The sequence below is a fragment of the Callorhinus ursinus genome, unplaced genomic scaffold, assembly GCF_003265705.2.
Source record: "Callorhinus ursinus isolate GAN/ISIS: 27379988/994484 unplaced genomic scaffold, GSC_fseal_2.0 scaffold25, whole genome shotgun sequence".
In the NCBI taxonomy this organism is placed as follows: Eukaryota; Metazoa; Chordata; class Mammalia; order Carnivora; family Otariidae; genus Callorhinus; species Callorhinus ursinus.
Window position 1 is genome coordinate 16,533,411 of NW_027397087.1, and position 22,423 is coordinate 16,555,833.

A 22,423-nucleotide genomic window follows, 5' to 3' on the forward strand; every position below is an offset into this window, starting at 1 on the left:
AAGAAAGAAGAAAGAAAGAAAGAAAACCCTCTGCACAAGTTTAACAAGTACAGCATTTCTGTTTGGGATGATGGGAGAAGTTCTGGAAATAGTAATGATGGTTGCACATATTGGGATTGTACACAATGTCACTGAATTTTACACTTAAAAATGGTTAAAGTTGTCAATTTTACATTATGGATATTTTCCCACAATAAAAAAATTTAAACCTTTGTACCATATTAATCTTTCACTGAAGTTTGTCATTTTTTAAATTTTCCTTTTTTTTAAAACCTAAAATTATTAACTAAACAAGGACAGGACTTACCTTTTCTTTCATTTCTAAAAAGTTTCTTTAAGCATCTAGAAGGATTTCAATAAAATATTTGCTAAGTAATTATTATTCTCACCTGGTTCTCATTGAATCACCTGGTTCTCAGACTTGATACTCAATTTCAGGAGAACTCAAAGGACTTTAGCTAATCACACCACTTTTGCCCCAGTTTCTCAATTTTGGCCATTACACAGTCGGTTATACAAGGGATACACGTGGCGTACAGACAGTCCATCATTGACTATACTAGGTCAAGTTTGGTTTTAATGGAAAAGTTGATGAAGTTGGTGTCAAGCAGGATGTGGTTGGGTGGGCCCAGCTGTTATACCAGAAGAATAAGCAGGAAGGATGTTGGGGGACCTCTGTTTCCTTGAGTACACTGGGATCTTTCTTTTCTTTCTTTTTAGGTTTTGATCTATCCTTCCCTTCAAGCCTCTGATCTCAGACTTAGCATTCCCTTTCTTTTCCTTCACCATGTTCACACCACACTCCCGTTTCTTCTGTCTTAACCTCCTAATTTTCTCAGCGGGGCTCAAGGAAAGTGACTTCCCTGAGGTACAAGTGGCCCAATGCGGGTCTCCTGGTCACCAAGTACATGCTCCTCCCACCATGCTCCGCTGCTTCCTACAATGTAAACTGATTGTAACAAGGTAGAAGCAGGGGCCAGGGGAGAGAGAAAATGGCTCAGCATCCCTGCCACCTTCATGAGGAGGGAAAGCATTGCTGCTACCCATGCCCTGAACCAATCTAGGTCGAGGGTGGGCAGACTACAGCCCCAAGGCCAAACACAACGCCTTCCTGGAACATACCCATGCCCATTTGTTTATGTATTGTCTACCGGTGGCTTTTGTGCTACAATGTTGGAATTGAATAGTTGCAAGAGAAATAGTATGGCTCGCAAAGCCAGAAACAGTTACTGTCTGTCTTTCACAGAAAAAGTTTACCAATCCCAATTGTAGGTGATAGGAAATGATGAATGATGATGATGATGTTGATGAGGACAGTCATCTGTTATCATTAGAAGAAGGGAAAAAAATGGAGAAGTGGGGAAGGGGAGGAAGAGGAAGAAGCAGAAAAAGGAGGAGGAGGAAAGGAAAGAAAAAATATTCAATGAATACTTAGGTGAGTATTAGGTCCTGTACTAAGTAAGGGCTTTATATGTATTATCTCATCTAATCATCACCATTAAGCTTTGAGACGTACTATCATTTCCCATCTTATAAATCAGGAAGCCAAACACAAAAGTTTAAGTAATTTGTCCAAGGTCACCAAATAGTAAAGGGTAGAACAGAAAAACCAAACCCAGATTCCATGCTCTAAAGCATTACTGTATGACAGAGAGATACACATCTTGGTTTTACATAACCTTCAAGAGCTCACATAGTAGAAGATAGCCCAAAATTGTGAAGCGAGAAGGCTTTCCACTCTTCAGCAGCGCAATTACCATCTTTGAGCCTCGCTTATGATATGGGGCTGGTCAGGGTGGCCATCCCAAGCATTGTTGTAAGAATCTAATGAAACACTATAAGGTATTTTTAAAACTTAAGACCCTATGCAAGTAATAATTATGATCTCAGGCAAGTTGAAGAAATAAAATTAACTCACAACAACTCTGTTTTGGTTCTACCCCTTACTGTTGTGGGAGATTGGTCCCCTGCGAGCTCAGTTTTATAAGTGTGCTTGAGTAGGTGATCTTAGGAATGCCAAGGAAGCAGTGACCATGACTAGAGCAGATGGAACAGTCAGGGAAGCTCCTGGGAGAAATGAAATGTAATCCTTTAACAACATTTGGAGAAGAGAAAGAAATCCAGAAGGACAAAGTACAGGTGAAGGAGCAGAGGCAGACTGAGGACACAGCTGTAATGGGTCAGTGAGAAGCCTGAGCTAAAATAAAGGCTGATACCCGGGTCCTTGAAAGCCAGGCCCGGAAGTGTGGGCCTAGTGTAGGGAGTAGGGGAACTGATGGGAATTCGGAGCTTTGACTTGCAAGAGGAGCATTAGGGAGTTGACCAGCACCTACACGCGGCCTATCCGGTCCTAAGTTGCACACAAAAGAGCTTTCTTGGTGATTTGCAACCTCCACTGTCTCATTTCCCGGCCCACTACCTCCAATCTTGAGTCTGAGGATCTTGAGAGAGCACAAAGTGCCTGATATCCCTACTACATGCCTACTACAGCCACTCATTGATAAACATCCGGTTGCCAAATACCTTGATGTTTATTACAAATGTAAAATTACCAACAGTAAACCGATCACAGTTACTGCTTCAACCATTTCATTTGGTTTTGTGTTTATTTCATGAAGAAGAAATTCCCTAAAGGGAAGGTAAAAGGGGAAAGACACACAGAGTGATAACGGACAAGGTCTTTGGACTTATCCGTGGCTTTTATCAATGGTTTTGCCTTATTCATAGGCGCTCGGAGAAATGGACGAAAAATGCTACTAGCCAAAATTCTTAGTCAAGTTCTGCCCGTTTCATGAAGAATATGACAGAGGGGCACTGCCTGTCTCATTTACTTCTGGGTCTTATTTCTAGCATAATGATGTTGTTGTTGTTGCTGTTGAATTGAGTGAAAATAAATTGTACCAAATATTTACCTTCAGTAAATAGGTATTGATACAAAGCAGAGAGGCTTGTTCCAGACTTGGTAGGTCTACATGTCCAAGCCAGAAGAGCCGTGTCTCAGGCATAACCACGAGTGACTCAAATTTTCAGGCAGCTGTGATAATCAGAGTAATTCTTAGAAAGATATGTTCCTACTCCAGACACACACGCTGCCCTTTGATCTATTTTCTTTCTCTCTCTGCAAAATAGGCTCTCAGGCCATCACTCCCTGGTGCTTGACGACTAACAGAAGGCATAATGAGACCATCCTGCAGGGAAACAGACAGCAGATAGCCCCCCGGTGTCATGTTCTGCTCAGGGTCCCTCGAGCTAACAAAGAAATGGCTACCTTGAATAATCAAGTCCCAGGAGCTCAAGAAGAGGCCCAGACACCTGAGCCATACACCGCAGGTCCCCTGGGCAGAAACCAGTCTTCCTCCCCCACAAGGACACACAACAAGACTACATACATGTCTGACGTGCGCTTGAAGATTCTTCACGCCAAAGGACCGAATCACGAACCAAAGTTTGATAGAGCGAAACCGCCGGCTCAGGGGGATCTGCCAGTGCTAGAAAAAAGGCACACAGGGCTGATGATTAGAGGCAAGGGCGCTGCTCCCTCACACACTCCTTGGCATTGTCATACCCTGCCTGCCCTGCCCTCCAGGGATACACAGTGTCACCATGACTCCGGAAGCTGTTGCTAAGGAGAGAAAGCCAAGGCAAGTTACCAAAGCCTGCCCTGTCACGTAGGAAGGTAGCCAAGAGTTACCCTTGTCCAAGAGCATGACAAGTGGAAACCAAGCCCATGACCCTGAACCAAGGAGAAGCCATTTTGCTTCAAATGCTGCTATAAACATTTCAGGCTGATATTCAAGATGGGGCAATACATTTTTTTTTCTCGAAAAGAATCTAAGTTCCTTGAATTGCAGAGAATAGTATTTCTATTCTCCCAAAAATGTAAAGAAGAGTGGTCAAGAGCTGGGACGCTACAGCCCCGCAGACGTGGGTTTCCCCTCTGGGTTTGCCACTTCCTGGGTGATGCCACCCACTGGCTCCTTGTGAGACCAAGAACGAGCAGCACCTCCGAAGGAAGTGGCGCGAAGAGAACCAATGCAAAGAGCTTCACAGGAAGTCATCAGCAAGCGGTGGCTATTTAGGTGATAAAAATGTGAGCTACGAATCACAGCAGTCTTTCTGCCTAGAGCCAAGATGATCATTATTTAATATCACGGTCTGGTCCTGACTTCTTCCTGTGACATTCCTGTGACATTCCCGTGCCCTCAGGAGCCATGACTCCAGCTTTCAGGTTTCAAATAAGCATCCACATCTGGGCCTCTGTGAAACTAAAACTGACCCTCTGTTCCTGGTAACCAAATCAACAGAGCTTAAAGTTCAAGGCCGTGGGCACCCTAGATCGAAACATTTTCAAACCAATTTCAAACCAGTTTCACACATCTGAAAACAGACCAAAGGCTTTGGAAAACACTGACAGTTACCCTGATGTGGTAATGTAGTTTCTAATGACCTCTTCTTCAAATGTCAGAAAGCTTCACCACAATTTCTGTTGACTAAAAATAAATATTTGTTCCACTGATATTCATGTACTCGTCCACAGGATTACCAAATCCTCAAAAATGTGCTCACCTTCACCCTTCACACTCACTTCCTGACCTGGCATGGGCACTTTCCCTTTGGGGACACTGTCCCGTTGTGGATAGACAATGTTTCTCCTATGTCAAGTACTAAGCCTTTGTTTTCCAGCTTGGGGACTTTGGTTTACCAGCAGAGGGCATCAAAACCTGGACACAGGACAAAATCCCTGTGACAGGGAACTCAGTCAGCTCCATCCCTTAGTAGATGGACACTTTGGGAGAATAATGAATGGATAATAAGAGCCTTCTCTAGAAACATGGCTTCCCAAATGGTTATGGCTAAATGGCTAATTTATCTCACCAGCAAATTAAAATGAGAGGCAGAGATTATTTTATTTTTTATTTCTTCACACTATGTTCATATGCTCAGTTGTTCCTCTTGTCACTATTCCAAAACCAATCCATGCTGACCCAGCTAGCTGATATTCTTGGTTAGAGCAGGAAATTTGGACTTAGAAAGGGTGATGTGGCTCTTCTTTAAATCGAGACATTCCCCAAGCCACCTCTGTGTCCTTCCAAGATTTTGCAGGTCTCCCCTGCCAAAGGCAAGAGTCGGCATGCCTGAGGTAGATGGGGTTCACGCTGAAGGTCTGCTGCAGCTTGTACTTGTCCTTGACCCTGTGGGTTTCCAAACAGGCATTAGTGGCTGAGGCCTCTCCAGAGGAAGCCCCATCTGCTAGTGGGAGCTTGAGGTCAGAAAATCTAGCCCTGATTTTAGGTGGTGCCAGAGCCCAGGGATGAAGTCCGTAAGTCTTCTCTCCCAGGATGCTGCTTATTTCTGGCTCCTCTCAAACATGGCTGGGCTTCTATTTATAGCTACAGCCACCTGGGGGAGAAAGAGCTTGGGTCAGAGCAGCAGTGAAGACTCCCAGGATCACAACAGATAGAAGCTTCCATTTTCTAGAAGTCTCTTTTAGACTTGAAAATGGAATCCATAGAATTAGAGGTGGGGGAAGGAAACGCATAAAGCGCACCTTCTGGATGTGGAAATATAAATAATAAGGTTCCCCTGGACCAGTGCTATGAAAAGTATAATTCAATATTTTTTATAAAAAGTTATCTAGAAGAGAGAGAGTACCATAAAATCTCCAAACTGATGGATCAAACCACAGAAAGATCTCATGACACTGGTGGGAACACACAAGCAAACAAAAAGGTAACACGAGATCCAAAATGGGCAAAGGTAAGATAATGCTCTTAAGTTATGATGATCCAAATACACTTATGGAAGAACGGGTACCATTTCCCATTTCACACTCAAGAAAGAAACTTAGAATTATCCCTGAAGAGCTCTGCCCCTTGGGATGCTGTGGAAATGTTTTTTTAATTAAAAAATTGCTAAAAACCTACCAGACAGGGCAGTGAAGATGCAAGAACCATTACTCATCTATTTTTATCAACCTCTTGATGGTCTGTAAGCTGAGTAGCTACAATTCCAATCAAAAAGCTTCAAAAATCTAAAGGAAATGTGAGCTGGTCTGAGGGAGAATAAGCAATACAATCAAGAGATGACAGAGCTGTTATTTTAGGACTAAAAGGTCAAGACATTTCAGTTGCCCAAGGAGACAAGACAAAACCATTTCTTTACAAACTGAATCACAGACACCAGGCATTGCTCTCTCTGCCTCACTGCATTAACTCATTGAATCTCACGACAAGCCTAAGAAGCCAATATTATTATCATCACCCTCATTTTACAGATGAGGAAACCAAGACACAGAGGTTAAGTCATTTGACCAAGGCACAAAAGGTTAATAAATGGAGGAACAAGAATTCAAACACAGGTCATCTGGCTTTAGCACCTCAACGCTTAACCACTTTGCTATAGTGAATCTCTGCAGCTTAAAAGAAGAATTTTTAGCAATATTACCCCTACCGTTAATTGAGCATTTGCCACATTCCCAGGACTGCATTAAGTGATCTACATGTATGTTCCCATTTCAGCCTCTGTGAATCAGGGTCTGTGAAATCAGGGTCTCTGTGCCCATTTTACAGATGAGGAAGCCACAGCTCAGAGAGAGCCACTAAGTTTCCCAAAGGCCCACTGCTGGGGTAGCATTTCAAACTAAGCTCGGCTACTCTCCTCTGATGCCCCCCATTGGCCACGGATATAACTGGTTTACATCTCTGTCTCCCCTACAATTAAAGGAAAGGCTCCTCTTCGGACTGAGAGGTAAATCTGAAGAATTCACTTCCCCAGGAGACAGTACAGGCTGAGAACGTGGGCAGGTTCAAGAGACAGAGGTGCAACTAGCTGAGAAGGCCAGGACTAGCTGGCAGCATCCAGAAGCTCAGGAAGGGTACCTGTGCCCCACCCCCTCCCGTGGAGCCTCCCACCGTGCCTCCACCGCCCTGGGGTCAAAAGATGAAAGTGATTCAAGCAAGGAGCATTTTTCCCTACCCATGGAGATTCTCCACCCTTCCCTGCTGCTGGGCACTAAGCAGAAAAGATTATCCAAGATGGAGACAAAAGGGAATCGATCCACTCACAGTAGAAAAGACATCTCTGGAAATTAAGGAATGCCACACATATTCAGGAAATGGGCATATTGCCTCAGAGGTTGGTCTCATTTTCTAGGCTTTTTAACAATTTTCTGGGTTTCATTCGATACGCTTAGAAACCGAAGGCATACAGCAACATATTATGGGATGGATTCACAATATGCCAAATTCGGACGGACGTCAACATCAAGGAGACCTTCTCAGGTCAGGTGCAGTGAGCTTCCATCCCAGAGACTGTTTCTGGCCACTCACCATGAAGTCAGTGGCCATGCCTGAGTCGGCATGCCTGAGGTAGATGGGGTTCACGCTGAAGGTCTGCTGCAGCTTGTACTTGTCCTTGACCCTGTGGGTTTCCAAACAGGCATTAGTGGCTGAGGCCTCTCCAGAGGAAGCAAGGCTTTCCCATGGGCTGGAAGCTTGGCTGCCTCACTCACCAGAAGCCAGTACAGTCAAAGTGCACCATCATCCACTTGGAAGGGTTAAAGGTGAAGGAATCAGCGTACTCGATGCCCTTCAGAAACCCCCGGTACTCGGGGCACAGGAAGGCCGTGCCTGCATAGGCAGCATCGATGTGGAGCCACAACCCCTCAGTGGCACCTGACGAGACAAATGTTGCCTGGCTGGGAGGCAGGACTGGGGGAAGGGCCACAGGGGCAGCTCATGGACAGGAGGGGTGGGGACCTCCAGAAGGGAAAATCCACGGAGCCACAACCGGCCTTTTGCTCTCACCAGCCAGAGGGTCGACAGGCTAGAAGTTCCTGGCACAGAAAGCAACTCCCCACTGGTCCGGAGAGCAGGGTTAACGCATCTAACACAAATGTTCCAGAAGGGATGTCTCTCTTTCCTAGTGGGTTTCTTGCTTAGGGATTTTAAGCAACCCCATTTGGGTTTCTTCCCCACCTATATCTTCCCCCATGGTTTCCCCTACCCTACCATTTTCCTTTCCTTAGCCTAGAATAGAAAATATTTCACGGTGCCTCCTTTACCCTGTGTTTCCCATATAGCCTGTTTTAAGTAGATTTTGACATACAAATGAGAGGGCACGAAAACCCGAGACTCTCCCATTGTTGCTTCCTAGAGAGGATTCAAGGGAAGCGCTGGGGGGCAGCTCTAAGCCCCAGTCCACTGCTGGGAAAAACAGTGCCCTGGCTGCCTTGTGACCTTCAGTGGCTCTTCTTAAGCTCTCTGCACTGACCCACGAGGGGGAAGATAATGCCACGGAGCCAATTTCAGGTTCTTGCTCTAGGGAACAGTCTAAAGTTCATGACTCTTCCTAGCCAGACAGGGCAGACACTTACAGATGGGGCCCAGCTCTGACAGGCAGTCAAATGCACAGACCCCAGTGGTCCCCAGTGTTGCACACACCTGAAGGAAAATAAAGGAAGTTAATGTGGGAAGGTGGGCTCATGTGACACAGCTGGCCTGAAAAAAAAGATTTAACCACAGCTATTATCTATCCTACCCATCCCACTGGAAGAGCGTGTATTTCACATTACATTTTACCATGACCCGCAGTAAGAAATACATTTTATACAGCAATCTAGTACATGTGTGCATGTGAAAGAAAAGTTTCACCAAACCATACAATTCTGGCTATAGGAATGCACTCTGATGGTTTCTATTCTTGTTTCTTATACGGATTATGACCCACAAAATTTATTTCCTAACACACCAACAAATAGCAACTCATAATTTGTAAAACATCGTATTTGACAACTGTTCTGCGCTTTTTTTTTTTCTCCAGCATGTTACTTGCTGAAATTCTGCCCAAATTCCTTCCTCGCCTCCAGGTCCTATCATTCTAAGCCGAGAACATGTTCTGACTTACAAAAACAGGCACCAAGCCCCGTTCCCTGTCCTCCTTGATGGCCTTCTGAAGAACCTCCCCTCGGAGTGAGAAGTTGTCGTCCACAGGCAGAAACTTCATCTTCACCAGGGAAATCAAACCAGCTTTTTCCACTGAGGAGTGAGCCTAGAAGGACAATGGAAACCCTGTCAGCAGAGTCCACCCGGGATGAGCACTCCCCAGAAACTGCTGAAGCCAGACTAGGGGAATCGAAAATAACATTTGCTGTGTGTCTCCCCTCATGAGCCCTGGAGAGAGCCTCTGAGGCCTGCGCCGCCCTGAGCTCCTGCATACTCATGTCTAGAAAAAAATTACTCAAGAACGAAGATTCCAGAAGCCAAGCCCTGGCCCCAGGGTTTGGCCTGTACTGGGCAACTCACCTGGTCAGAGGCATAGGCAATGAGCCGGGCATTCAGGGAGGACTCGTCTGCCCCGGGTTCAGATGCTTTCATTTCCAGGATTTTGTCCTTCCTTGCTGCCAGCAAGGCGATCAAGGTGGACTCGCTGACTGTGCTCTGTAGTGGAAGAAGGATTGCCAGTGGCAGCCTCTTACTCTTGTCCCCTGGCATATTCCCCTGGCCCTGCCCAAAGGGTTGTCCTTTCTCCTGACTCACAGATCTATCCCGCATTCTCCGTTCACAACACCCCATGCATTCCTGGGACACCAGCCTCTCTTCCAATTGCCCCGGGAAGTCATGAAAGCAAACTTGCACCTAATACCAACATCTTTATTAGAGAGGCCACAGACCAAAAAGAGACTGCTCAGCCTCTGCTAGATACAAATTTGCCTATAGATATGTTTGTTCCACACATAAAGCTTGCTAAAAATAAAGAACTGTTCATTTATTCAGTTTAGACATGGAAATGGAGTTTGTTTCTAAAGGGACATTCTTGAGAGAGTGGGTCCTGGCTTAATGTGAGAGGCTGGTCACTTTGGCCTTGGTTCTGTTACCAGTGGCTCCCATGACCTTGGGCTACCGTTGCCCCTCCGGGGACTCTTTTCTGTTTATAAGATGAAAAGCACTCCTTCGGCTGCCTCCCAGAGTGGGTGTACTAATTAATTAACCAAATGAAGGCTGGATTAGGACTTTGTTTTGGCCATGACTGTGGGAATCCAGTGGGCCCCTCAGCAACCTCACAGAATTCTTAAAGGTTTCTCATCATTCATTCACTCGGTCTCTGGTGTCTTTGCTTCTTGAACTCTTCCTACAGATAGAGCTCCTTGCTCTCCCTGCTAAAAAGCCTGGCAGATGGCAGTATAGATCAGATCCCACTAGATATTCAGCAGCTGGATATCACTCTGCAACAAGGAAGCCAGCAGAATAGTAATAATAATAATTTGTAGTCTACAAAACGTTCTGTCATCCCACTGGCTCCTCATAAAACCTCGCTGAGGTACTTGTGATTCCCATCTACAGATGAGGATAGCAATGCTCAGAGATGTTACAGGACTGAACATGGCTGATGAATACAGGAGGATGCGCCGTTTGGATGTAGATGAGCATGTGTTTAAATCCTTTCTTCCACTTACCAGCAGGGCAACTGGGGCAAGTTTTTAACCTCTCCGAGCTCTAGTGCTCTTATCTCAAAAATTGGTTATGATAGTATTTACCTACAGAGTCCTTGAGATAATTAAATGAAAAGCAAGATCCTGTATGGCAGACATTTAGCATGTCGCCCAGATATACTATCTGAAGTTGTAACTATCTGCAAACGACCCAGAAGGTCCCCAGCATGCAGTAATTTGCCTTCCTTGGGAGGATTTTAATCTTGCTGCAAGACTGGAGAGAGAGGGAGAGTCATTCAGCTAGCAAATGAGCCCAGCAAAATTTCCAGGTCTCATCTCAGGGCAGCATGGCTATCTATATTTTAAAGAAGGGCTCATTCAGGGGCACCTGGGTGGCTCAGTTGGTTAAGCATCTGCCTTTGGCTCAGGTCATGATCCCAGGGTCCTGGGATCGAATCCTGCATTGGGCTCTCTGCTCAGGAGGCAGCCTGCTTCTCCCTCTCCCACTTCTTCTGCTTGTGTTCCCTCTCTGTCAAGTAAATAAAATCTTTAAAAAAGAAGAAGAAGAAGGGCTCATTGAATGTTCATACACACTCTCTGAGGAAAACATTGTTGCTCTATTATTAGTTATTATTATCTCTATCTTAGAGGTTGTAAAACTAGGAAAATTATGTATTAGAGTAGAATTCAAGAATCTGGGGGTCCTCAAAGTTCTCAGAACCGAGCCCTCATAAATATCAAGGATTTATAGATGCAAAAGTACGCAGCAATATGCACGGTCAACGCGAGGCTCCTAGCAAGCTCCACTATGCCGATGGCTCTTAACAACACAAGAAATCTTTGAGGAACTATCATTTGACAGATATCCAAATGATAGGGCTGTAGGATAAGATAAATTTATGGTGTTCATTTTTCTCACTGCCCAGGGTGTCCTGGACCCAGAAGGGAGGGCAAGAAGTCTCTCCTTGTCTTCTCTTTTCCTTTTACCGTAAGGTGTTAAATGATTCAAGGAAGGGGAGCGGTCGGGTAAGAAACAAAGAAACTGAATCGAGCAGTACTGGAAATGTGACCATGGGTGGACTTCTTAATCTTTTTCAAAGAAAAAGGAGAAAAAGGAAGAGTGGCGGTGCCAGCCACGGTGGGAGTGGTGGTAGCGGCCGAGGCAGTAGCTCTGAGGGCCGCGTCGGCCATCATGGTGACCATCAGGATAATGACAAAGGCTAAGGGCAAGAGGATGATGGCGGTGATAGTGGCGGAGGGGGTGACGCAGTGGCGGAGGGGGGAACCTCCGTGGAAAACAGGAGAATGGCCTGCAACAGGGTTCAGCTTATCTTTCACTACTCGGGCCCCAAGCTGGGAGGAGCTTTGCCAAGGTAGGCACCTGCAGGACGCCTCCTCCCTGGCTGCTGGGGTGGTGGTGCAGGAAGTGCTCTGGGAGTCCCAGCATTTTCGCCAGCCAGTCCATGACATTCATCTCCAGCTCCGTGCATGCAGGGCTGGAGGCCTGGAAGAGGGAAAGCAACTTCATCCAGACAGCCCCCAGGACACCAAGATGTCCCCCCACCAGCCCCAGAAACACATCTGTCTCTGCCCTGGCCCTCCCTGCATCCCCACATTATCAGTGGGAACCTGGCCTATCTCCCCCCAGCCCCGGAGAAGGGGTCCGTGTCAGGCCCTGTGCCCCATTCCCACCCCATCCTCTGCCACAACAGAGAGGGAAAAGGATGTAGGGCTTTGGATTGATGCCCCACCTCAATGAGGTGAAGTCTTTCCTAACTCCCAAAGTTCCATGGAGAAATAGCCCTAGAAATGATTGCTTCCATTTGGCTTCCCTAGTCCCCAAAACACCCAGGTGAGCAGCATCCTGAAGGCCAAGGGCAAGTTTTAGGACTAAGAAAGAAAGCACTCCTTCCTGGAAAAGATAGCAACTCTCCCCCCTCCCCCATCGAAGCCCTCCATCCTCCCTGACACACCCTAGAACAGTTCAGGCTTAAAATATAAAGCTGTTCGCGGAGGCTTCTGGCACAATTTAAAGCAGCTTGGTCCTTAGGGGGTTATTAAGGAGAGTCTGAGGATATATCCCTAACCCTTCACAGACAAGAGCCCAGGGGAAGTTATACCCATAGGCACCAAAGTGCTTGGTTAGGATCACAAACTGTAGCAATAACCAGATCTCAGTCCAAATGTCATCTCGGTCTCTATGAGCTGTGTGATCCTGGGGAGATAAGTTACCAAGCCTCCATTTCTTTATCTGCAAAATGGGCCAATACTCATGATTCCATAGGGTTAAAGGATAAGATGAGATAATTTCTATAAAGTTCAAGCTCAAAGAATGTAGCCATTGTTAATATTTAACTTAGAACCCCCATTCAGAGATCAGGACAGAATATGCCTGCCCCAGGATGACACTTTCTGCTACATCTCCAGCTGCCACCAGTTACAGCTACAGCCATGGTTACTCACCCAGGTGAATCCCAAGCAGTTGATGGCATCGGCCAGCATGTCTCCTAGCAGCGACGGCCAAGAGGTGAGGGCTGGGTAGTAGGCGTGCATGTGGGGGCTTTGCCAGTGTACCACCTAGAGGGACAGCACGTACATGTGTGGCACCAGGAAGCATGTCCGGGAGGCTTTCCTCTACCAGAGACCCTCCCTGGCCACTCTAGAGATGGGCTGACCCTTGTAAGACAGTCAAGTCAAGTAAATGACACAACTCCATAAAAATATAAAACATATTCATGGTGTTCTTGCCACCTACATTTCTCATCTTCTAGGCTACCTCTTCAGTGGGGCACTTGTAAGTATGCAAAGACCAGAAGGGAATGTGCAAAATGAAAACTGGTATAGTAATCAGGGTTGTGGATTCTGGATAGTGTTCACCTCAGTCTCCCATGCTTATCCCCCACGCCACCCCTGCCCTGTAATAGAAGGAAGAGGAGACTATGAGTTTCAGAAGGAGAGGTTGCTTGTCCCATCCAGTTTCTTGCAAAAAAGCATCCTTTGTTTTATGGGTCGCCGAGCTCTCTGGGTGCACAGCTCCCACAGAGGGTCAGTGTGAATGGATTCAAAGCCGTCCTTCGTTTCCCAGTGAGGATGGAGAAAGGAGAGAAAAGGGCGGGAGAAGTGCCAGCCCATGGGCCTGGGGCCCCTACCTCCAAGTTAAGCCCTGAGCCCACAGTCAGACTGAAGAACCGGATGTAAGCAGGAGCCAGGTGGATGGACAGACAGGGCCCCACCATAACAAGCTCACTGGCCTCATTAATTATCTAATCTGGCTTCATCTCCTTGTTGATGAAGATGCCCTGTTCATTTCTGCATTCATGCTTTTGAGCAATGCTGTGTCCCCTGACAAGCAGGCACGTCCCACACTGACAGAAACTTCCAAAACCTGCCAATTCCTAGAAAGCTACAAAACACTCACTTCCTCCACAAACCCTTTCCCAGTTCCCCAGCCCCCTCTGATCCTTTCCCTGAACCCATGGAACCCTCTCATTCTAGATGTCCCACCCTACTGAGAACTCATTAGTCAACATCTTAGTGTACTGATATTTAGTGTGCAGAAATTCTTGTAATCCCTCACTAGCAAGGACAGTGTCCTAGACAGTGTGTGCGGTAGAAGGAGCATACAATTCAAGTCCAAGGACACAGGTTCCAGTCCTACCTTTGTCCCTAACCAGCTGTGTGACTTTGTAGGTTTATTGTGAAGCTAATGAACTTAAGCTCCAAGGTCCAGTGTTTGCATGGGTCTTTTTTGAGAAAGATGCTTAATTTTATTTTCTTACAAGGGATCTCAAAATTTATATATGATGCAGACCCCATAAAAACAGGATATTCCTCTGCACCTTAATTTCCCAGCATAAAATAAATCCTGTTTCCTGGGGCTGTCATGTGGATTGGTCTGGGAGGAAATTGGCAAAATGTAAAGCACTAAGGTTAATGATGAGTTAATCACGTGGTGATAGACACATCATATAATCTGACTTGACTCTTAGATAATCAGACCTCTTCCTCTGGTTTTCGCCAGGAGAAATGTGTGGAAAGCAACAATGATATCTTCCATTTTCCCATGCTTCATCTCATTTAATTCTCAGAGTGCCCCTATGAGATAGGTTCTCCCATTAACCCGTTGATAAGAATCGGGGCCGGCTAGTGCGAAGCAGCATCCCTGTGATCACACACACCTCACAGGGACAGATGACAGTGCCAAGACAGAAACCCAAGGCTCTCTGACCCGAGGGCCCAAGCTCCTGAACACCGTGGCACCCTGCCTTCTTTCCCTCAGCGGCTCTGTCTCTCCACCCCCATGCAGCGCAGAGGAGGTCTTTCTAACCAGAGTTGGAATTAAAGCAGAAGAGGAGTTAATCTCTTTGTGTCTAGGAGATGGCAGGGAGGGAAAAATGAATCCAGTCTTCAACAAGGTGCTGGTCAAAGGGCCAACCGCTTTCAGGCCGTCTCTCAGAGGCATTGGAAGTGTGGGCCCTCACTATCAGAGTCCTCAGTGACAGTATTTTGGAAACCCCAAAGAAGGGCTTCCATCCCCTAACCCCATCAAGAGGCAATTATCTGTTCTTGCAAGATAAATATGATAAGATAAGCCAGAGGAACCCTTATCAAGAACAGACAGACCTCTGTTTCAGAAATGAGCCTCTCTGACCATACCCTCAGCAACTGCTGGAATTACAATCAACGAATCAGCTCATTTCCACCCCCTCTGACAGTTGCTCTCAGTCTCACTATCAAATTACAGTTGGTCCCTCAGCAGATTACATTTTACAGAATGAAATCCATGAGATAATCTTATCGGGGCACTAGCTTTACGCTTTATGGAAATTTTTCAAAAGATGCTTGTGAAATAGGCTGAGTGGTCAGAGAGAGATGAATACAAACCTGCCGACCACTACGTTTGTACAGACTTATTCTGAGTTTGGATAATTTGTCATCCCTGCCTCCAGGCATATTTCTGTCCCATCTAAAGTTTTTAGGGGATGATGGAAGCAAATCCCAAGTCAGCCTTGGGAGGTCTCTGGACACATGCCATTCAGGACACCAGTGCCCCAAGCAGACAGAGTGAAGAGAACAACCTGCATGTTGGGGTCCCGCGGAAGGGCGGCGCCTGGGTGCACAGGCCCAGGCTGGAACACTCAGTCACACACGAGAGGAGGTATCAGTGTAGGAGAAAGAGCCTGTGGGATAAGACTGGCCCAGGGCTAAAATCTTGGATCTGCCAGCCTACAAACTCTGTAACTTTGAGAAAACAATTAACATCCCTGAGCCTCAGTTTCCTCATTTGTAAAACAGGGATCGTAGGGTCACCGTAGGATAGAACCGGCTAGCCTGTAACGGGGCTCGTCCAGGGCCTGGCATGTGACATGGAGCTCAGTAAAAGGCAGCCCTTCTGTGGGAGGAAGACTGGTGCTCTCACTTTTAGCATGAGCACCTTGGCACAGCTCCTCGCCCGTGGTGGCCAGGGACAGTGTTACAGCCCACAGAGGCAGGCCCCAGCCCAAGCACCAGCCAGCCTCTGTCTGCTCCCTGGCCCTGCCAGTGCCATCACCAGGCTGTGCTCTTTGTCACCAGGAATTTATGATCCAGGGAAAGTTCCTCTCTACTCCTGAAAAGCAGCTCAATCGTGAGACCTCCCCTTGAGAGTGAAGGACACCATTCCCACTTCCGGGAGGAGAAAGGAGGGGACTGACAGGGTCTCATTCAGCTCCTGGGCCTCTCTATGTGACAATCGGGGTGCCCTGAGGGAGGGTGTCTTCTCAGCCCCCTTCCTTCCCGTCAGCCAGTCTCTGCATTCTGTGGGAAAGTCCCTGACTCTGCCAGCTGGGACTTCGGGGACCGTCTCCATCCTCCTCTCTCTGTCATGCTCAGACCCCATGTTCATCCTTACCTCATCCCATTCGACTGTCATGCATCCATCAGACTAGGCCCTGGGGTGAGGTTCTAACACCCTCCGGCCTCCCACCCAGCACCACAGGGCAGCCCTGGCTTCAGAATCCTAATTTCAAAGCCCTGGCCCTCTACATGCCCACACGACAGGCTGGCATGTTGGTGCCCAAGTGGCAGGCTTACCCAAGGCAGGCCTCTCTTCAGGCCTACTGCCCACCCTCCGATGCCCCAAAACCCAGAGTCACCCTTGTGGTGACCGTAGCTCACCCCAGGCATGATGATTCGCTCGATGTCCCCAAAGATGCTGTCCCAGCTGTCAGGTTCCTCGGGAGCACTCTCCGGCAGCTGGGCTCGCAGGTAACCAGGCCGGACGTCCGGAGTCACACGCCGCTCCCGCACGGTGCTCAGGTACTGGCAGATGTAATCCACCATCTCTTTTCCTACAAGGGAGGAGGAGATACCAGCCTCATGTCCCCCAACTGGGCCTGGCCAGTCCATGCTTGACCGCCTTGGGTCAGGGCCAAGAGACTTGGTGAAGAAGGAGATGGATTCCTGGGCTGATGGGGAGAAGGTCTGATCCCTAGCATCAGCCGTGTCTTCAGAATTTAAAAATAAGTGAGGGTGGGGGCGCCTGGCTGCTCAGTCAGTAGACCATGCAACTTTTAATCGCAAGGTCGTGGGTTCGAGTCCTGAGTTGGGGGTAGAGATTACTTAAAATAAAAAAGCGAGGGGGGGACGCCAGTTAGGTGACCAGCTCTTGGGTTCAGCTTAGGTGATGATCTCAGGGTCATGTGATCAAGCCCTGCGTCTTTGTTAGCATAGATGGAAACTCCCCTGCCAGGTCCCGAGACAAGTTGAAAAATCTACTTGCTCACTATTCCCATTAGACCAGTAATTTCTCACTTTTGGACCCCATGGACTTCTTTGAGAATCTGATGAAAACTATGGGCTTGCACACACAAAAAAGTGCTGTATAATTTCTGAGATTCATGGCATCCCTAAAGCAACAAGCATAGACCCAGACCAAGAATCCTGCACTAGCCTGAAGTCTTGGGAAAATGAAAAACCGTGTCTTTCTGTTTGTTTGTTTGTGTCAGGTTTTTATTTAAATTCTTGTTAGTTAACATATAGTATAATATTAGTTTCAGGAGTACGCAAAACCAGGTCTTAATCACTCAGTTGCTTTCCCTCTGCTTGCGCCAACACCTCAATGCTCAGGATATTTCTCAGATGCTCAAAAAAAAAAAAAAATCAAATGAATGAACGAATAAATAAAGAAGAAAAATAGCCAATTCAAATACTCTGAAGCAACTATAAATTATTTTTTCTCCCCTTTCATTTCTCCAGGACAGGGCTTCAGTCTTCAGCTCTGTCTCTCCCTCCCTCTGAGGCTCCCTCTCTGCTTCTCTCCCTTTCTGTGTCTGTGTGCTCATCTCCCTCTCTCTGTCTCTCTCAATATCTATAATTCCTCCTTAGTACTCCTTAGGCTTTTCTCCCCCTGCAAAAAATAAATAAATAAATAAGATAAGATAAAACAGAGAGAAGAAAGAACGTGATTTCTTGCCTCTGCACCAGCTCATGGAAGATTCTCATGAGCAGGACCAATCCCAGAAAAAAACTATGAAAGAGAAAGAGAGATTTTGACACCCTTCGCTCTCCTCCAACCCTCCCACAGCTGCTGCTTCTCGTCACGGCGGTGGCACCCCAGCAGGGCTCTGAGAGCGCTGGACCTGGCCCTGCACTTGCCCAGAGGCGACAAGGAATGTATTCGTGTTCTACACACAGGATGGATGGCCGTGGGAACCTGCCTGAGGCTCTTGGGAAGCCCGGAAATAAGCAAGGGCAGACTTGAGTTGCAAAGCCGCTAGCTACTTGGTGAGTTAGGTCTGGGTGGAGGGGAGAGGAAAAGTTGGATTTAATGGCAAAGAAATCTTAGGCAGCATAACTTACCGGTGGGGAGGAGGATATAAAAAGTCACAAAGAGAAAAATTAGAAGCAACTATCTCCTGTCCCTCTTAAGGAGCCATGCCGGACGACAAGCTAATCGTTTGGTTTCTCTCATTCCACAAGGCTTGGAGATACAGTAGCTGCTCACTAAATCCGTAGGAAATAAAGGACTAAGTGAAAGAACAGCACTGACAGATTCACACATAGAGAAATGAATACATAGAAAGGATTTTGCAGTGACTACAGAATACTCGGGGAAAATTTTTTTCTGCTTCAGAATATGAATAATCCCCTTTTCCCATTGAGTGGCTGGGGAATCCAAATCCTCTCTTCATGAGAAAGGGGACAGGAAAAGGGAGACCCAGGAGAGTGGGAGAGGGAGGATGAAAGAGAGGTTGAGAAAGTTTTAAATTCCGGGGTCCCACATTCCTTCCTCAGGAAAAAGTTTGTGGAAACCAACTCTCGGGGGAGGGCAATTCTACTCCTCCTGTCAAATGACACCCCCTCCCCCGAATCTAAGGGCGGACCCCCAGCACCTGCTCCTGCAGGGAGGGATGGCCAGCGCTCACCTCTCTCTCTGTACTCCTCGGGCTCCATCCTCTGCCCGGGGCTGCGGCGGCTCACAGACAGGCACGGAGGGCAGACTCCTGGGCGGCTCGTGTGGGGCTTTATTTAAAGGGTTCTCCCTTCTTCCACCTTAGCTCCACCCTTCGAAGGCCCTTCCTCTAGGCTTCATGAACTCCACCCCTTTCTCCCCGATTCTGGTTAAGAGATCCAGGATAAAAGGCCCTTCTAAATTAAATAGTGCACTCAGCAACGCAAACCTGCAGGCAGCCTTTCCGCCCCTGGCCTCGGGCCGTAGGGCCCCCCCCACCCCCCGCCTCGGACAGAGCGCCCGCTCCGCGGCCCAGAACAAAGCCAAGGGTGTGCGGAGGCAGTGGGCCACATGAGTGGTGTTATTCCTGCTATCGCTTCTCTCTCAGCAGCAGGGAGGGAGGGACAGGCACTTAGAGAGACGCTGCCCGGCTGGCCACTTGGCGCTCAGGGACGCGCAGATACAATCATCTAACACAGTGGATTTTCTAAATGACCACTTAACACTTACTGCTGTAGCGAGATGAGAAAACACAGATAAGCAAAAAGAATAAAAATGGAAACATCACCCAGGCTTCATCGCTTTTAGCGCTTGAAAGGGTGCGTGTGTGGATGCGTGTGTGTGTGTGTGTGTGTGTGTGTGTGTGTGTGTGTGAGAGAGAGAGAGAGAGAGAGAGAGAGAGAAAGGGCACGCAGACACTATTGTGAGGAGGGCAACACGACTCTTGGAGCTTCCTTCTGAGGAAAAGGAATCAAATGCATGCTCTGGTTTCTCTTCAGACGGCATGAATCTCTCACCTTTTACTAAAGATTTCTGTGGAGAGGGAAGAATTGAAAAGTGATCAAATGCCGGGCGCCCGGCGGATGCAGTCAGGGAAGCGTTGGACTCTTGGTTTGGGCTCAGGTTGTGATCTCAGGGTCGTGAGTTGGAGCTGCACCCTCTGGGTTTAGTGGGGAGTCTGCCTGAGATACTATCTCTCCCTCTGCCTCTGCCCCCCCAATCCATGCTCTCTCTCTCAAATTAATAAATAAATCTTTTTTTAAGCGATCAAATGCTTTCAAATTGCCAAATAGAATAGAATTTTTTTGTTTCTGGTCTTCATCTTTCTTGTCCTCTTGGCGGTATTGGACAGCTACTACTTCCTGGTCCTTGAGGCATACAGCCTCTCTGGGCTCCGAGGAAATGGCCTGTCACACTCTCCCTTCTACCTCTCTGCTGTCTGCAGCCTCCGATCAGGCTGTCGATGTTGGCATGCTTCAGGGCATTACCCTGCTCTCATCTTTCTCCCAAGGTGGCCTTATCCATTTTTGTGGCTTAAATGTTACCTATGTGACATCCACATAGATACAGAGCCTGTGTCAAATTTATACCATGAGGCCCTCCCAGTTTCTGAGCTCCAAAATCTCTTATCCAGCTGCCTACCTGACAAATCCCTTTGCATGGTGTCAACAGATTCCATGTCTGAGGAGAAGCCTCTCCCTGGCGGCCTTCCTGCCGTATCCTCGCATGATGAGGAAAGAAAACTCTAGTCTCCTCCTCTTCCTATGAGACCCTAATCCCTTTATGAAGGCTCCACCCTCCAGCACTTACCTAAACCTAGTTGTCTCCTAATACTATCACTTTGGGTGTTGGGCTTCAACATATGAATTTGAACATGCAGTCCGTAACAGAATACATCTTAAAACTGGTGAAATCTGGGGCGCCTGGGTGGCTCAGTCATTAAGCGTCTGCCTTCGGCTCAGGTCATGATCCCAGGGTCCTGGGATGGAGCCCTGCGTCGGGCTCCCTGCTCCGCTGGAAGCCTGCTTCTCCCTCTCCCACTCGCCCTGCTTGTGTTCCCTCTCTCGCTGTGTCTCTCTCTGTCAAATAAATAAGTCCTTAAAAAAAAAAAACTGGTGAAATCTGAATTAGGCCCAATTAACAGTATTGTACTGATGTCAATTTCCTAGTTTTGACGTTTTACTAAAGTTATGTAAGATATTACCATTGGGAGAAGCTGGTAACAGAATGATTTGTGAACTCCGCACTATTTGTGCAACTTCTTTTGGATTTATAATTATTTTGAAATAAAAGATTTTTTTTAATTGCTACAGAAAATTTTACAGTGAGATACCACTTCACACCCACGAGGATGGCTATAATCAGATAGATGGCACACTTGGCTGGCTCAGTCAGTAGAGCATGTGACTCTTGATCTTGGGGTGGTGAGTTCAAGCACCACGTTGGGTGTAGAAGTTACTTTAAAAAGAAAAAGAAAAGACAGATAATAACAGATGTTGGTGAGGTTGTGGAGAAATTAGAACCCTCATATATTGCTGGTGGGAACATAAAAATGATGTAGCCATTTTGGAAAACGGTCCTTCAAAAAGCTAAACATAAAGTTCCTTTATGAATCAACAATTCCACTACTAGATATACACAAGAAAATTTATGTCCACACAAAAATTTATACATGTTGTTCATAACAGCCAAAAAAGGGAAAAAACCCAAATGTCCATCCACGGATGAACGGATAAATAAAATGTGGTATATCCATACAACAGAACATTACTCCATAAGAAAAAGGAATGAAGCACTGATCCATGAAACAACATGGATGAACCTTGAAAACATGCTAAGTGAAAGAAGCCAGTCACAAAAGACCACATATTGTATGATTCTATTTATATGAAATGTCCAGAATAGTCATAGCTGTAGAAACAGAAAGAAGGTGACTGGTTACCAGGAGCTGGGTCAGAGGGGAAGGAGTCAGAGCTTGACAGCTAAGGGGAACAGGGTTCTTTGGGGGAAAAGGGTGATGAAAATGCTTTAAAATTGATTCTTGTGATGGTTGCACAACTCTGTGAATATACGAAAAGCAGTGAATTATTCATTTTAAATGGGGGATTTTATAACATGGGAATTATACCTCAAAAAACAGGGATGCCTGGGTGGCTCAGTCGTTAAGCATCTGCCTTCGGCTCAGGTCATGGTCCCAGGGTCCTGGGATTGAGCCCCGCATCAGGCTCCCTGCTCCGCGGGAGCCTGCTTCTCCCTCTGCCTGCCGCTCCCCCTGCTTGTGCTCTCTCTCCCATACTCTCTCTCTGACAAATAAATAAATAAAATCTTTAATAAAAAAAAAAAGAACCAGATTAAAAAGAACAAGTATGCCTGGGAACATAAGGTCTTTGGGGGGGAAAAAATAGCCTAGTGAATTTGGACTCAAGCAATATTGCCAATAGTATAAATCTTTCATGAGACCAGGGGTGGAGAAGTAATATTGACGGTGATAATAGTTGACATTTATCTAGCACATAAAAAGTACCAAGCCCCACGTCAGGCATTTTAAATAGAAAATTTGTTATCTTCTCTTCAAGTGTTGCATCTGAGCATTATCTCTCTTCTATCTTTCTGCAACTCCAGTTATGCTATGTTAGACTTTGTTACCTTATCTCATATATATAATATATATAGTATTTGTGTGTATTATATATATTACATAAGTTATAAAAATTACATAGATGTATGTTATATATATATAATATTCTTTTCTTTATTTTCCATCTTTTCTCTCTGAATTTCAG

General features: G+C 46.6%; 1 protein-coding gene across 1 annotated transcript in view; it reads right to left on the minus strand.

Moving 5' to 3' along the window:
- The window catches only part of HDC (histidine decarboxylase), a 21,166-nt gene extending 2,188 nt beyond the window's left edge, over positions 1-18,978 (minus strand). Inside the window, exons 1-10 of the mRNA XM_025884043.2 lie at positions 18,835-18,978; positions 16,586-16,758; positions 12,893-13,006; positions 11,811-11,933; positions 9,303-9,437; positions 8,905-9,048; positions 8,375-8,441; positions 7,511-7,673; positions 7,329-7,419; positions 3,390-3,488 (exon numbers count right to left, since the gene is read on the minus strand). Of these exons, the coding sequence (XP_025739828.1) occupies positions 3,390-3,488; positions 7,329-7,419; positions 7,511-7,673; positions 8,375-8,441; positions 8,905-9,048; positions 9,303-9,437; positions 11,811-11,933; positions 12,893-13,006; positions 16,586-16,758; positions 18,835-18,862 (1,137 nt within the window). The 5' untranslated portion in view covers positions 18,863-18,978. The remainder of the gene's footprint in view (positions 1-3,389; positions 3,489-7,328; positions 7,420-7,510; positions 7,674-8,374; positions 8,442-8,904; positions 9,049-9,302; positions 9,438-11,810; positions 11,934-12,892; positions 13,007-16,585; positions 16,759-18,834) is intronic.
- Positions 18,979-22,423: the final 3,445 nt, after the last annotated feature.